The sequence below is a fragment of the Canis lupus genome, chromosome 8 (assembly GCF_003254725.2).
Source record: "Canis lupus dingo isolate Sandy chromosome 8, ASM325472v2, whole genome shotgun sequence".
In the NCBI taxonomy this organism is placed as follows: domain Eukaryota; kingdom Metazoa; phylum Chordata; class Mammalia; order Carnivora; family Canidae; genus Canis; species Canis lupus.
The window spans coordinates 61945139-61960878 of record NC_064250.1 but is presented as its reverse complement, the minus strand read 5'-3'; the positions used below and the strand labels follow the sequence as shown (position 1 = coordinate 61960878).

Below are 15740 nucleotides of genomic sequence, written 5' to 3'. Positions count from 1 at the left end.
AAAGATGTCACAGGTTTTGTCAGGATGTCTGAAGACAGTATAATCAGATTCACTTACTGTGGGCACTAGCTTGATAATAAAAAGGATGACCATGCATCAGACTGTTAGCATTTATTAAACATGATAAACATAAACATGAGAACAGTAAAGCCTTAGTGACCGAGAAGGCTTGGTGATGAGAGATTCAAGAGAGCACTGTTTTCTGAATAACTGAGGGATAATATCCATAAGCATCAAAAAAATGTTTAATTATTAACTAGGAGAAAATATTTCTGAAATATAATGTATGTCTTTACCATGTCTTCTTTTTTTCTTTCTTTTTTATTTTTTTCTATTTATTCAAGTAATCTCTACACCCAGCGTGGGGCTTGAACTCATGATCCTGAGATTAAGCTTCACATACTCTTCCAACTGAGCCAGCCAGGCATGCCTACCATGTCTTCTTAAATAGGATGTAGTAGATACAGTTATATTTTTTTATGACTGTATTCAATGAGCAGATATGTACCAGAGCACCTACTAGATGACTGTACCAGGTTTTCGGAATAGAGTCATAAGTAAAGTGGACACATAGTCCCTGCCGTTAGGGAATTACTGCCTAATGGGGAAGAAGACATTGAATTGATAATACCAAGATGCTAAGTACCAGAAAGAATAAGAAAATATAATAGCAGAAAATAGAAAAAGTTCTAACTTGAGTTTGGTGGTACATTAGAGTGGTTGTTTCTCAAAACACAGAGTAGGTGTATGTGAACCAGGTCAGAAGGGAGGCTGATAGAGGAGGTAGAGGGCAAACACTGTGAGCAAGAAAAATGTAGACAACGGCTCTGATGTGGGAAGAAGTGTGTTACAGTTGAACAATGTTCCATAAGACATTATAAAATTGAAATAATACAAAAAAACATAAGGCAGAGAACAACAGTACATTGACATCCAGCTCCCAGACCCTCCGCATCAGACCTCTCTCCGTGTCGGAATCCAGTATCAGCGTGTAGATAGTGTTACATAAATGGCATCACCAAGTCTCAGGACAGTTTCATGTGAGACTAATTGAAATGTTTGTATCTTGCAGAATTTATTGTTCACTGATGAAAATGACAATTTGGAAATTAAAGTCATCGATTTTGGGTTTGCACGCTTAAAGCCACCAGATAACCAGCCTCTCAAGACGCCTTGCTTCACCCTGCACTATGCGGCCCCAGAGCTCTTGAATCATAATGGCTATGACGAGTCTTGTGACCTCTGGAGCCTGGGCGTCATCCTGGTGAGTTCTTTTCATTAGAGCCACTAAACCTAGTCACTTTCTGGATGCCCTCTTGCCTGTCTCTCTCTCCCTGCTCTTTTTCTTAAAGTTGTGGGAAAAAATTGACAAATTGATTTATTTTCTGTACAATGAAAGATCTGACCCAAGACAGATCTTTCCCTTTTTTAAAATTGACATTGGAGACAATATAGGAGTTTTTATTTTGGTTTATTTTGAAATATTGAAGGCACTGCATTTTATGTGCATGAGGAGTTTATATAGTGTTTTTCTTTTTAAAAGAGGCAACAGTATATTTTCAAAAGACAGGCATATTGGATATAATGTGAAAATAGCAAAGTGATTTATTAATAGGAAAACATTAAAAAATACATTCTGTGAGATTTTCAGACTAAAAATGTAATTATAGAAGATAATTTAGGATAAATTAACAAATTAATAGGTAAGCGAGAAATATTTAGAGTAACTTACAGTAATCGTAAGCATGCTTTTCACAAAATGTCCTTGGCTGCCATGATCAGAAACAGAACATTAAAGCTAGAAAAACCTTGGCATGTTTCTTCTCAAAATAGCTTGACTTTTTCTGCATGTAATTTGTAATGCATAATCTTAAGGGAAGAAATTTCAGACAAATACAGAAAGATTTGAGGAACAAGTGAAATCACTCATAATCTCATTGTGTGGAGATGATGTGTGTGAGCTCCCCGGCTCCTAACACCCCCGCCTTTACCACCGTGTTATATGTGCTGTCAGCTATGTGGGTTTTTTTTAACAAACAAGACTATATTACACATGTGGTTTGGGCCTCCAGCATTCATTTAACCATTTCTTTACTAATGAGCAGTCCGCGTTTTCCAGTGTTTCACTAATTACAAACTACACAAATCAGGGTTGGTTTTTTTTTGTTTTTTGTTTTTTTATATATGTGGCTGCATTTGTCTCATTATTTCCTTGGAATAGACTCCTATGAGAAGGGCATGCACATCTTTATTTTGACATATATGCCTGGATTTCCTTCTAGAAGGAAACAGATCATATTCTCATCAACTGTATGCGAATACATCAGATAATATCAATTTCAGTCTTAAGTAACTTCCTACTGTTGTAATTTGCATACATTTCTTTGATGAATATTTAGTTTTGAGCATCTTTTCATGTATTTGGACATTTGTATTTTCTTTTATATGAATTGCTGTTTTTGAGCTTTGCCCATTTTCTTGTGGAGAAATTTTCCTTGTTTTAAAGCTCAGTGAAGGATTTTAATCCTTTGTCTGCCATTGATATTGGAGATGTTTTTTCTGATTTGTCATTTGTGTGAAAACTTTGTTTATAGTAATATGAGATTTTCTTTTGAGTTTTAAAAGGATTTAAATGGAGAATTTTTTATCTCTATGTAGTAAGATGTCAGTCTTTTCCTTTATGATATTTGATTTCAATGTTAGATTATCCCTCCACCCCTACCCCAACCCAAGATTATAAAAACACTCTCCTAAATTTTCCTCTAGAATTATATTTTATTTTTATACTTAAATCTGCACTCCATCTGGGATTTATTTTGGTGTCAGTTTGTATTCCCCCAGAGGCTAAGCCAGTTGTCCCTGCAGGATGGTTCTTCTTTTATTTTTAAGCTTTATATGGTTTTCTTTCCAGCAATTTTAAGTCATCATTTATAATTTTCAAACTAAAATTAAATATTTATGAATAAGATATTGTAAATAAAAATAAACAACTAACTTCTATAGATTTAAGAGTTTCATTTAAGGACTTAAACCAATGACATTTTCATTAGCATTCTCCTAAAAAATTAATCTAAATAAAAAGGAGCTTTCCAATTTTGGCAATAATATAAAATTACCCCATGTAAAAGAGCCTTTACTTTAAATATAGGTCAATAATAATTGTCATGCTCTTTAACATTTTAAAAGACCGTCTTAGAACGCATGGACAGGTATGTTAGAACTTCTGAATGCATGTCTATGGAAGTAACTTTGTGTGATTGCATGGATGTGGAAGCCATGCTTCTCTCTCAATCTGCTTGTCAAGTTGTTAAGACAAGCAGGGAACAAAGAACAGCTTAACTGATACCACAGGAGTTCAGTCACAATATCCAGACTGTGGAAAGTTCTACAGTACAAATAACCCAGTATCTCCTGTGAGAAAAAAGTCCGAGAGCCTGTAGATTAAAAGACACTTGTAAAACAGTATTTACACTGACTTGAATTCTGATTCAAGCAAATTCTAATTACAATTCTATTTATTAAATTCAAACTCTGAGTCATACAGATGTAATTATAATAGATACCTGCAGTGTATGTGATGCAGTTGGAGAAATCTGAATATTGATTGAATACTGAATGATATAAAGGAATTACTGCTAATTTTTTTAAGGTATGATAATGGTGTGGTTGTGTCTTTGTGCCTTTTAGAGATACACAATGAAATACAGATGAACCAAGTTCATTGTGCATTAAATTGTCACAGAAAAACAGAGTGCTTTGCAAGCCTTTCCAAGTGAATGAATGCATATCTCCAGAAGATCTAGATACAAAGCCTTAGTTATTCCATAGGAAGCACAAAGTTTATTTGGAGTCTCCTAATTTGCTTTAGAAATCTATGGCCTTTTGGAACACCAGGCTGGCTCAGTTAGTGGAGTATATGACTCTTGATCTCGGGTTGGGAGTTCAAGCCCCACATTGATTGTAGAGATTACTTAAAAATAAAATCTTAAAAAAAAAAAAAAAAGGAAATCTATGACCTCTTTGTGTGTTGTATCTAATAAACATGAATGTGGCTATTATAATTTGAAAATAATTTACATTTCTCCTCTTGAGTAATACAAATACCCCAGGAAGCTGCATCCAATAGTCTCATATGGCTCATCTGCCTCATGTATATTGTAGTCCCTATCTGAAACATGCAGGACTTTAATTAAGATAGAGCTTACACAGTGTCTTAGCTTGGTGCTGCCATAACAAAATGCCACTGATTAGATGGCTTGAACAACAGAAATTTTTTCTTTCACAGACTAGAGGCTGGGAAGTCCAATACCAGGATGCCAGCAATGTTGGCATCTGGTGAAGATTTTCTCCTTGGGTTGTAAACAGCCACCTGTTCTCTGTATCCTCCCTCACATGGCCTTTCCTCAGTGAGTGTGCTTAGAGAGAGAGCATGACTGAGCAAGCTCTCTGCTGTTCTTTTTATAAGGACGCTAATCCCATTGGATCAGGACCCCACCCTTACGACTGCATGTAACTTTAATTACTTCCAGATAGACCCTATCTCTAAAAATAGTCACATTGGGGGTTGGGTCTTCAACATATGAATTTCTTTTAAAGATTTATTTATTTTAGAAAGAGAGAGAGTGTGTGTGTGCGTGTGTGTGTGCGCAAGCACGTGCTTGTGAGCGTGAATGGCAGAGGGAGAGGGAGAGAGAGATTCTCAAGTAGACTCCCCACTGAGGGAGCCTGAAGCAGGCTCAGTAGTATACCCAACTTCACTCTTCACTCTCCATATATATATATATATATATATATATATCTCAATTAGCATGTTTCAGAATGCTCCAAACTGGAAACAAATCAAATGTTCATCAACAGTAGAAAGGTATTCTAGTCTGGGGTCCTCAGGAAGCAGAACCTGAAGCTAAGGTATGTTTCCTCATGTTCCTAAGGAGCAAAATCCCAGGGAGAAGGAAGAAAGCAGAGAAGGAGGGATTGCAGAAGTACACACCTGGGTTGTCACTTATTGTTATCAAGTACAGCTGATCACTTGAGTTCATGAACCAGGACCTCTAATGAAGCAAACCCTAAGTTTGCAGGGACAGAAACTTAGTTTTATAAGTGGGCCATGTACCCATAAAACCTAGATATGGGAGAGGGGGTGCCTGGGTGGCTTAGTTAGCTAAGCATCTGACTCTTGATTTTTGGCTCAGGTCTGATCTCAGGGTTGTGAGATCGATTCTCTCTCCCTCTCCTCTGCCCCCGCTCCCTACCTCCGCCAACTTGCACATGCTCTCTCTCCCTCTAAAAAAGAATCTAGATATGGGGGACCTGGCACCAGTGGATCATCCATTGGTTCAATGTTATTCTCAAGGACGGAGCTCCAACCCCACAGGGTATTGTCTTGAACAGGTGGCTTCACTGAGTTTTTCATGTTCTAATAGGACCATCTATCAACCAGACCCAATTTCCTTTCTTTCCTCATCAAGGAAAAGTCGTAGGGAATTCCTCCTCAGTGAGGCCATTGGCTTGAGTTGAGGAAGAAGTGTTGATGCAACAGAGATAGGTGAATATAACTTAACTCCCGCCTTTTGGACCTCCTGGGGCTGATTCCAAGTGAGCCGTGTCCACAGTACACTGAATTGCTGCTGTGACTCTGTGAATGAGCACAGCTGCTGATCCTAGCACACAATGCACTGCTCTCGGTGTCCCTTCTGTGGGCACTCATGGTCTACTAGGAAGCAGTAGCATCCAGGGTCTGTTTTGCAGATGGCAGTTCTCTGCCACAGGAGGCAAGAATGCCAGCCCAGAATCCTTCAGTTCTGCTCTGCAACACTTCTCATGAAGTTGCCAAAGACTCCACACAGCATTCTTATCTTGCACAGATACCTCTAGCACAGTCGAGTCAGCCAGATCCCATGGCCTAGGTAGCAGGACGACTTGTGCTGCAGCTAGGACCTGCTGCAGAACCCTCTTTACTCCGGGCCCCCCTTGAACCTGGTAGCCTTCCCAGTTACTTGATAAATGGATTAGAGCAGTATTCTCGAGAAGAGCAATATATGCTGTTACCAAGATCCAAAGAGTCTTCTGCCTCTTTCTCGGTGGTACAAGGTATAGCCATTTGTCTTTTGGGGAGAAGTCTCTATGTCCCTAAGCACTGGAGCTCTAAAATCTTTACCAATGTGACAGTCTGCCGAAAGTTTGTACAGTCTATCCACTGCATTCTGGCATCTGTGTGCTTGAAGGCACCTAGGATACTGCAGTTCCTACTCACCGGGTCTCAATGAAGATGTCAAAACAGAGACATCAGAACCCCAGCACGGGGTTCCTGAGGATGCCAAGGTGATCGAGGTCCTAACAGACTATATTACAGCAGAGCAGGAGAGTTCACACAGCTCTTGGACAAGACAGTGAATGCTATCCTTGCCATGCAAAGGCTTACTGCTTCGATCTTTCCTATTGATAGAAGTCAAGAAGAATCTGTTGACCAGGTCAGTGGGTGCTTATCCATGCCAGCACGGTATTGACTTGTACTACATTGAGCCAGGGCCTGCGGTGCCTCTGGCGTGTACACTATCCGCTGTTCTCAATTCTTCCTCCTCAGGGACTGCACTCTTTAATTGTGTGTTAGCTCTTGCTTTAGACTCTGCTCTTTGGGGGAACCCAGGCTAAGATAGTTGGCGCCGGCAGTGATCTGGAAAGTGGACTTTGAGGAAGGGGCTTTCAAGTTGCATGACTGGCTGTTCTGATTCCCCCACTTTCCGTCAGGAATGGGGTTCCTACTGCCTTCCAACTAGAGAAAGAGGAGGAAGGAAAAAAGAGTGAAGTTGGGTATACTACTGAGCTGGCTGCTGCTCCTACCAAGTGCAACGGGTTGCTCAATCCTGTTACATTTATTGTAAAGATGAAGAAATAGTCTAAGGGAGCTTAACTAATTTGCCCGAGCTGGTAACCAAAAAGCTAGAAAATAGAAGCTAGTAAGTGAAAAAGCAGTGGTTGGAAGCCAGGTCTGTGTGACTCAGAAGCTCATGTTCCCCTCCTGCCACGTGTCTTCTCTCTGGAGTAACAATGGCAGATGGTGGGAGGCCCTGGTTACGCATCCTGGAAGGTTACACGGCAGGGTAGGTGGGCCTTCGCCGGCTCGATAGAAAATGGCCTTCTGAGGAGACAGAATATCTAGGGCACAGTCGGGGAGGCCTAGGGCCTGTGGGTGGGGAGCGTGGGTGGGAACTCGGGGACCTTAAGGCCGAGCCGGACGGGCAGTCGAGGTGCCGGGTCAGGGGCGGGAAGCTGGCACCCAAGTCTGAAGAGGGAGGAGAGACGTAGGCTGTGCCAGCGTCACTGTGTGCAAAGGACAAAGGAGAACAGACTCAGGGAGGTTCTGGGATTTTCTGAAACTGTTTTGTCATTGTTCTTCAGGCGTCCACACCTGTCCCTCCTTAGAACAAATATCTTCATGTCATGTGGCTCCAAGTCAGTAACTGAGGTCTCTTCTCCTTGGCGTCTCCATCTGAGGGAGCAGAGGTTTTCTCTTGGGCACGGTTTTCTTGTACAGAGAGTCCCAATTCCCGCCCAGAGCCTCCTGGTGTCTGGTCACCTCAGAGGGTCCAGGTTCCTTCTCCTCTCTGGGGCTCCGTCCTTCTCACCCGGCATTTGTTGACTACTCTCCTCTCTCCTGCTTTCCCCCCTTTTGATGTCCTTTTTATTATCCTGTCTGGGAGCTTCCATCCTTTCTGGGATCCAGTGTGTAAGAGCAGTATCCCCCCCCCAAAAAAAAAGAGCAGCGTCCCCCTCTTGCCTTTGTGAGGGTGAGCCTGCCTGTCAGACTCATGGCCGGAAGAGAAATGGCAAGAGTCCTAGGTCACAGGGACTTGTCTGTGGGTGTGTGTCTCCTCCTGAAGGCTGGGCTTGAAATGGAGACCATCCTCCTTGTCCCTTCCTGACTGATGCTGTGGTGAGCTGGCTCCCACCCATACCAGCACTGTCTCCTCGCTGTGCAGCGCATCTGTGTGGTCTGCGCCCCGCCGCCCTGCCTTCACCCCTCCGTGGCCTCTGGGTCTCTCAGGGAACAGAGAGGAAACCTTCTCCCAGAAGTTTAAAGCTTAAATCCAGTCTCTGCTGCAAAGACAAGCCTCACTTAGCTTTTTCAGTTTTTCTGTTGACTTTTTAAAGGGCAAAAAACCTCAAACATAAATTTTTCAAACACATGGCTACAGTGAAAACAGGTGGTTGTAGCAAATTCATCATATTTAACGCGACGATGAGAGAAATAAAGTGGTAATTACAATCAAAACAGGAGGGCCTAACTTAAAAATGTTTGAAGTTCTTAACCACAGTTAATCTCCTAAGGAAAGGGGGTGTGGTATTGAATGGAAAACTAAACAAAAAAACAATTACTGAGGGGTTCGGCTATCTCTATTTTCTACTATCTTTTCTGAAGAACATCCTTGTTTGGTCCTTGCTCTTTAAATTTTGATGTAATAAGCTGTCTGACCTCTTCACAAGGCCTTGAAATGTGTTGGTCGCTTCAGTGGTAGAAGTCTACATGACCTCCTCAACCCCGGCATGCTGGTTGTAGGAGCCGGGAAATATGTTGATGAAGTGAGTAGTGAAGCTCCCAGCGTGGCTTTGACCGTGACTTTGGCAGACATTCTCTTTTCTTCCCTTTCTTTTTTTTCCCTCTTCATAGTACACGATGTTGTCAGGGCAAGTTCCCTTCCAGTCTCACGACAAAAGTCTGACGTGTACCAGTGCAGTGGAAATCATGAAGAAAATTAAAAAGGGAGATTTCTCCTTTGAAGGAGAAGCCTGGAAGAATGTATCCCAAGAAGCTAAAGATTTGATCCAAGGTAAGACTCTAATGAAAGTTCACACCGTGTAGCGACTGAAGTGGAATCATACCCGCTCACCTATGGTTGTTGGTTGCTCAGGGAATTCACGTGTGTTCTAGAAGGTTTCCAGGTCACTCTGCTGAGCCTTAGGAACGCTGTCCCTTATGAATCTTGTCCACATCCAAGGGGTCCACAGGATCTCACTCTAACACCGCCCAAATGAACTGACACTGTGTTACTGTCCTTTCCACCAAATATGCCTCCACCCACTCCCTTCTCCACTGCCAGGTGGCCAGACACTTGGGTGGCACTGTCCGCCCCCCACATCCTCACCCTCAGTCCCTGGGTCCAGCGTCGGTCCTCACCCACCTCAGTCCCCAGGTCTGGTGTCAGTCCTCAACCCACCTCAGTCCCCAGGTCCATCATTGGTCCTCACCCCCCTCAGTCCCCAGGTCCATCATTGGTCCTCACCTCCCTCAGTCCCCGGTTCCAGCATCAGTCCTCACCCCCCTCAGTCCCCAGGTCCAGCGTCGGTCCTCCTCTCCCTCAGTCCCCAGGTCCATCATTGGTCCTCACCTCCCTCAGTCCCCGGTTCCAGCGTCAGTCCTCACCCCCCTCAGTCCCTAGGTCCATCATCGGTCCTCACCCCCCTCAGTCCCCAGGTCCAGCATCGGTTCTCACCCCTGTCAGTCCCTGCTCCAGCGACAGTCCTCACTGCCCACTCGGCCCCATTCATGCAGCCGCCATCGGTTCTCTCCTCAGATCCCAGGCACTGTCTCCATTTTCTCACTGCCTGATGTCACCTGTCCCTTACCAATCAGCAGAGTGACCTTCCTCATACCCAGAGGTGACTATGCCTCTCTCTACTAAATATCCTTCAGAGAGGCCCCATTAGCCCCCGGTCAGACTCCATGGACGAGCACTGGAATTTTAGGGCCCTCCAGGCCCTGCTGCCTGGGCCTCCTGTGAGCCTCGCTCTGCCTTTGAATTCTTCACGTGTGCCTGCGCTCACATTCCTGCATGACTTCACGCTTGCTCTCTGTAATCCCTGGGGCACCCCTCTTCATGGAGCCCACTTGGGCTCATCCCCCAGGACTCATGTTCTGGAAGCCTTCCAGGGTGCCCACCCTCTAGTCAGAGCCTCCCCTTGGGCCACCCACACCCTGTGCATGGGGACTGTCCCCCAGTGCCGTCAGAGTTGGGTTTTGTCTGCGTCTCCTCCTAGCTCCTCCTTGGGTCTCCATCTCTGTGTCCCTGTTGCCTTCCTGCACTCGCTGACTTGGGCATGGTGTGCATACAGGAATGAAGTGCACCTGGCACCCTGTTCATAGCGACCTTGCCCGTGGCCACTGGGAGTCTATGTGTTGGGTGCTGATTCCCTCCTGATTGAGAAGCCGGTCAGCCTACAGTGGGCCTTGTCATTCGGGTTCAGTGTTTACGAGGGGATTTAGATGTATGAAAATGTAACTCCCTTTGTGGGAGGTTGAAGCCTTATCCAAATCACTGTGTCACATGAAGCTACCTGAGATTGATGTTTGAAACAAATCATAAAAACATCTTCATTATTCCCATAGGACTTCTCACAGTTGATCCAAATAAAAGGCTTAAAATGTCAGGCTTGAGATACAACGAATGGCTTCAAGATGGCAGCCAGCTGTCCTCAAATCCTCTTATGACTCCAGACATTCTAGGATCTTCAGGAGCTGCTGTGCAAACCTGTGTGAAAGCAACTTTCCACGTAAGGCCCTGTGGTCCACACAGGTCGGGCGGGTGTGAAAAGGAATCAGTGCATTTACTCCGTAACCTCCAAGGCACACTCTTAGTAGAATATTTAAAATAATGTGTTCTTCTAGGTGTGTTTTTATAAATCCTTCTGTGATATAAACACATTTATTAGCAGAAAGTATGTGGGGGACTGGAGTCACTGCTACCCCACAGAATACGTGACATTCAGGATGAGTTTGTGAGATGAGACAGTAGTTTGATATTTGAAGAGTTGAAAATTTTCAGTAGATAATGAAAACAATATGCATTATATTGGAGCTTTTATCTCTCGAATAGGCTAAATAATTTTCTTTAACAGCCGTAAATAAACATTAGGAACTAAGGCACGTGTGAAAGTCCATCATTCACTTAACAACCATTTGTGCATAACCTGTCCTAGAGACTGTGAGGGATAGGGAGTAAGATTAGGCGCATTTGTGCCAAGCAGATGCAAATACTTTAAGATAATTGTATAAGGAATCGATGAATCAGGGAGAAATAAATTACCTCTGAAGGGATTAGCTCGAGAGAGGAATAGGAATGGCGTTTCTTCTTCAGCTGCAGAAATGGATTAAAAATTAATGAACTAGGATGCGTTGAGGTGTGAAGGGATTAACTCTTAGAGTTTGTATCCCCATCTTCCCTGGTGACATGTGATGCTAAGCCGTGAAGAATAACCCTGGTGACACCCAAACTTGAGGCAAAGAGAAGTGGGCACAGGCAACTGTGAGGAGAAAGCAAGGCCGAGGTGGGTGGAGCTAACCCTCTCTGTGTAGATGAAGTACTCCAGACACACCCCAAGTACCCCGGCCTGGAAGTGGAGAGGAGGATCCAATGTGCTCTGTGTGGGCATTTTGTGGTCAGAATCTTATTTTATTTTACTTTTTTTTTTAAAAAAGATTGTATTTATTTATGAGAGACACAGAAAGAGAGAGGCAGAGACACAGGCAGAGGGAGAAGCAGACTCTCTGCGGGGAGCCCGATGGGGGACTCCATCCCAGGACCCCGGGATCACGACCTGAACCAAAGGCAGACGCTCCACCGCTGAGCCACCCAGGTGCCCCCATGGTCAGAATGTTAAATCTGAGACACTGAACTAGTAAAAGTAATGGGGGTTGAGAGGTTAGTGGTCTTTATTGAAAAGTAGCACTATTGAAGTACTTCAATAGCACTATAGTAGCACTTCAAAAGATTTATGAGAACCCTGAGTCCTAAACGGCCCGGCTGGTGTGGTTTAACAAGAACCCCCTCTTCCCATGAGCCCTGTACCCTGCCAGCAGGTTTGCACACAGTGGTCTTGGGGACTTGGTTCCAGAGCCATGTGGCCACAGCAGGTTATCTGCAGGAAGTCACAGCTGCCAGGAAAACCACCGTCTCTCTCCCTTCACGGGGGCTCCCTTTCTCTCTCCCCTAGGCCTTTAACAAATACAAGAGAGAGGGCTTTTGCCTTCAAAACGTCGATAAGGCCCCTCTGGCAAAGAGGAGGAAGATGAAGAAGACCAGCACCAGCACGGAGACACGCAGCAGCTCCAGCGAGAGCTCTCACTCATCCTCGTCCCACTCCCACGGCAAGACCACGCCCACCAAGACCCTGCAGCCCAGCCACCCCGCAGACGCCAGCACCCCTGACGCACTCTTCCAGTTCTCAGACTGAGCAGCGGGCCAGGGGAGGTCACCGCTGACCACCCCGCCCCGCCAGGGCCCTCAGTGTGCCCGAGGTCACCTCTCACGCTTTTAAAAACCTGTCCTGTTGGTCTTCTTTGGAATCTGCTTCTTAGGGAGTTTTTTCAGGAAAACCCAGTATGTTCCCCTCGTCCCAAAGCACTGGACAGAGAATGTTACTGTGAATAGAGCACCCTGTTATACTGGTTAGTGGCCTAGCACGACGCCAACAGGACTGTTCTGGAAAGAGCAGAGGGTTTGTCCGCAGATCTAACTAGGGACTGCTTAGGTGTGAGCTGCTTACTGAGTCGGTCGCAGGTTTTCCAGACATTTGCCAGCAAGAGTCCCTTGTACTGTGATGGTGACACTTTTCGCTTTGCCTTGTGGCCAGCGTGGGTTTTTAAGAGATTTGCACCCCTCCAACAGGGATTTATCAGAGAAAAAGGCCTGACAGTTTTCAAAATGAATCTGTAGTGAATTTTATGTGTGGCGTACACTTACTTCTTGAGAGAGGATTTTAACTTATTGTCTTTATTTTATGGTTACATGTGATGGTGACCTGTTATTATTAATCTTTTTCTAAAAAGTAAAAACAAAAAAACAAAAGCAAAAACAAAAAAGTGCAGGAACTTAAGGTCCCATGCTCTGTTATTTGGGATCCATCTGAGATGCATGCTAAGCTACATATGTTTTTAATTTTGCACTGCTCTTTCCTGGCAGTTTGTTTTAATGGTTATTGCAAAATCTTAAGGTACATGTCTCTGTTTTAAGTAATATTGCACTTTATAAGAGAATATGGATAAAGCAAACTATTTTATAAAGTGCACTGTTTAAAGCATATGTACTGCATTTTTGCCAGTTTTTCCATTATCCACTTTAAATTTGTTCTCACGTCCCTGTTTCTACTTTGTTTGCACAAGTGGAATGGGCATATCATTAGCCAGTTAGGCACCGATGCGAAGAAAATCTAAAGGGAAATTCTATGAAACACTGTGCTTCACATTTGTACACTGTGTTGTGCTACAGGGAGGCGTGCCCTCCTGTAGTCGTATATTATGTACATAATATTTTAGAATCATGACTATGACTTGTCTTGAAATTTTTCTGTTAAATTTTAAATCCAGAAAGCATATTTTATAAACTTATGCAGAGCACTTTTATTGCTCCAAAGCTCTGAATTCCTACAGAAAATAAGTGCTATGTGATGAAGACATTTCATTGAAAGATTGCTGCATTTTTGAATATAATTAATTCACTCCCTATGCAAAAAAAGAAGTGATAGGATTTGTATGTTGTATTTTCTTTTAAAGCCATCACATGAAATGTCAGGACTGAGAAAAGTGATCTTTGCTATGTTTACAAGAATCATGCTTAAAAAGATAATGCCCTACCTGTTTATTTTATAATTTTTGTTAATGGTAACCTCTTGAGCATTGGTTTGGAATTTGGGCATGATATTTATTTATTCCTTTCTTGAGATAATAGCAGCATTAATTTCAACCAGTTGTGAATACTAAAAATATTGCGCTCTATGTAATAGTAGTATATTTATTACTAAATCAATGTATATATTAATAGCACAGGCAAATTGCAAATATTAAAATATTTTCAAAATATCATATTATTTTGTTCACATTTTTGTCCACAATAGTTATTGGAAATAACTCTTTATATATTTCAGTGGCCCAGATGGCTCTATAATTCTCATGAGTCAGTGAAAGTTTTGTGCTCCTAGCTATCTTGTCTTTCTTTCCTGGTAACGCTGGAAATTATTACCAACCTATAGCAAATTCACAGAACATGATTCCATCAGGCTCAGTGCTATAATAACCAAGAAAATGTCCATTTATTATCTATAATTATATTGAATAGATTTGGAAAGGTGTGAGTTAGCTCTTTGGGTCATTTTTTAAACTGTGCAGTCCTAGTAGAAAATACTAAGTTGTCAAGTATAAACCAAAGGGGCTTTGTTGCTAATGGAAAATGATCCAGAAAAATAGTATACTCTAAGGATTGATGATTTCACTGACTCCCGGGTAATTAAATTGAGGGCTTTTCTTTTCATTTACTCTCAGTGAAGGACCCAACAGAAAATGGATGGGTCAAAAAAAAAAAAAAAAAAAAAGGGCACAGTAAGAGGAGAAAGGAAAGAGACAGCTAACCCATCACAGTGAGGCTCCCTGAATGACCTAGAGTGGGCGTTTGAAAGAACCTCAAAAACCACTTGGATCTGTGCCCCCTTGTCAAACATCTTCATCCTCACCCTACTCGCAAATTCCAGAGGCCCCTGTACCATGGGTCTGCAGCACTGAGACGGTGTGCACGCTGCTAGTTGGCTGGGGACTTGCACTTGGAAATTCGTGAAGCTTTCACTGCATCATCTTGGAAGTAAACAAAAAACTACTTCATATGAAGATTTTCAAGGAAAGAACTCTTTCTTAATATTAGGAGTAAAACAGAAGCAGATCTAAAGAAAACCAAATACATACACTCAATCGTGTATGATACTTTATGATACTAATTTTGGAGATGAGGCCAAATCACCCCTGCCCTTTTTTTGGCTGATTGATTTTATTTGCATGTAGTTTCAGACCATCATAAATCCTGATTCATACATTCTTTGACTCTCTAGGGCTGATTGAAAGTCAAGCAGGTAAAAAAAGAAATACATTTTGAAAGACCAGTTTCTTCTACTTCCTGTGCCAGGTCCTGTGGCTGACTGAGTTAAATTAGCTATTTTAAAATTCATTCATTCTTCCCAGCTCATAAAACAGCAAGTCCATGAACCTGGAACCTGGAAGCGAAAATCAAGCCGCCTGGAGTTAATTTCATCCTGTTTGTTGGTGTCAGAGTTGCGGATTCATTTACCCATTGAAAAAACGCTTTGTTTTGTTTATATTGTGACCGATTTCTTAAATAACTATGTAAAGGCTACATGTAAAATAGAAGGTAAGTTATTTTAAGGAAGCCTATGAGGATAACAGTACTATTTTTTTTAGTGAGGGAATTTCTTTTGTATCTCACTTTACTTTTTTTTAAAGTGTGTCCTCAAGTACTTTATAAAAGGATAACACTTGCCTCCTTGTTCACCTTTCTCCCATACCAACCTCTGTTATTGTCATATTTGAAGATCAGAGCACCTCAAAATGGTGAGAGTCTCTAAATTACTGGCCCTGTGTGTCTGACCACCTGATTACTTTGAGTCTTCTCCCCATGACCAGTCATAAGAATAGGATTTGGGTGTTCGTTTTATCACATTTGAAATATTCTTTAAGATCGAAATAAGGAAGTTAAATTCAGATATGCCACGTACACTGTAAAACGCGATTGTCTTATAGATGAAGTATTGTAACATAATGACGTATCTTACGATTACCTGACCTTTGGCCCCTCAAATGTCCTACTCCGTGACACCTGACTGCTGGCCTATGACCAGTTGGATCCCCTACATGAATGCCCATCTGCATTTGACACCATTGCCCGGCACTAAAAGGAATGTAACAG

General features: G+C 42.7%; 1 protein-coding gene across 5 annotated transcripts in view; it reads left to right on the top strand.

The window, feature by feature from the left end:
• RPS6KA5 (ribosomal protein S6 kinase A5) overlaps window positions 1–13855 on the top strand; it is a 170927-nt gene extending 157072 nt beyond the window's left edge. For all 5 annotated transcript variants that reach the window (XM_035719806.2, XM_025442351.3, XM_049113416.1 and 2 more), the window contains 4 exons: window positions 1073–1264; window positions 8669–8828; window positions 10385–10548; window positions 11989–13855. In XM_035719806.2, coding sequence (XP_035575699.1) covers window positions 1073–1264; window positions 8669–8828; window positions 10385–10548; window positions 11989–12228 — 756 coding nt within the window. In that variant the 3' untranslated portion in view covers window positions 12229–13855. The remainder of the gene's footprint in view (window positions 1–1072; window positions 1265–8668; window positions 8829–10384; window positions 10549–11988) is intronic.
• Window positions 13856–15740: the final 1885 nt, after the last annotated feature.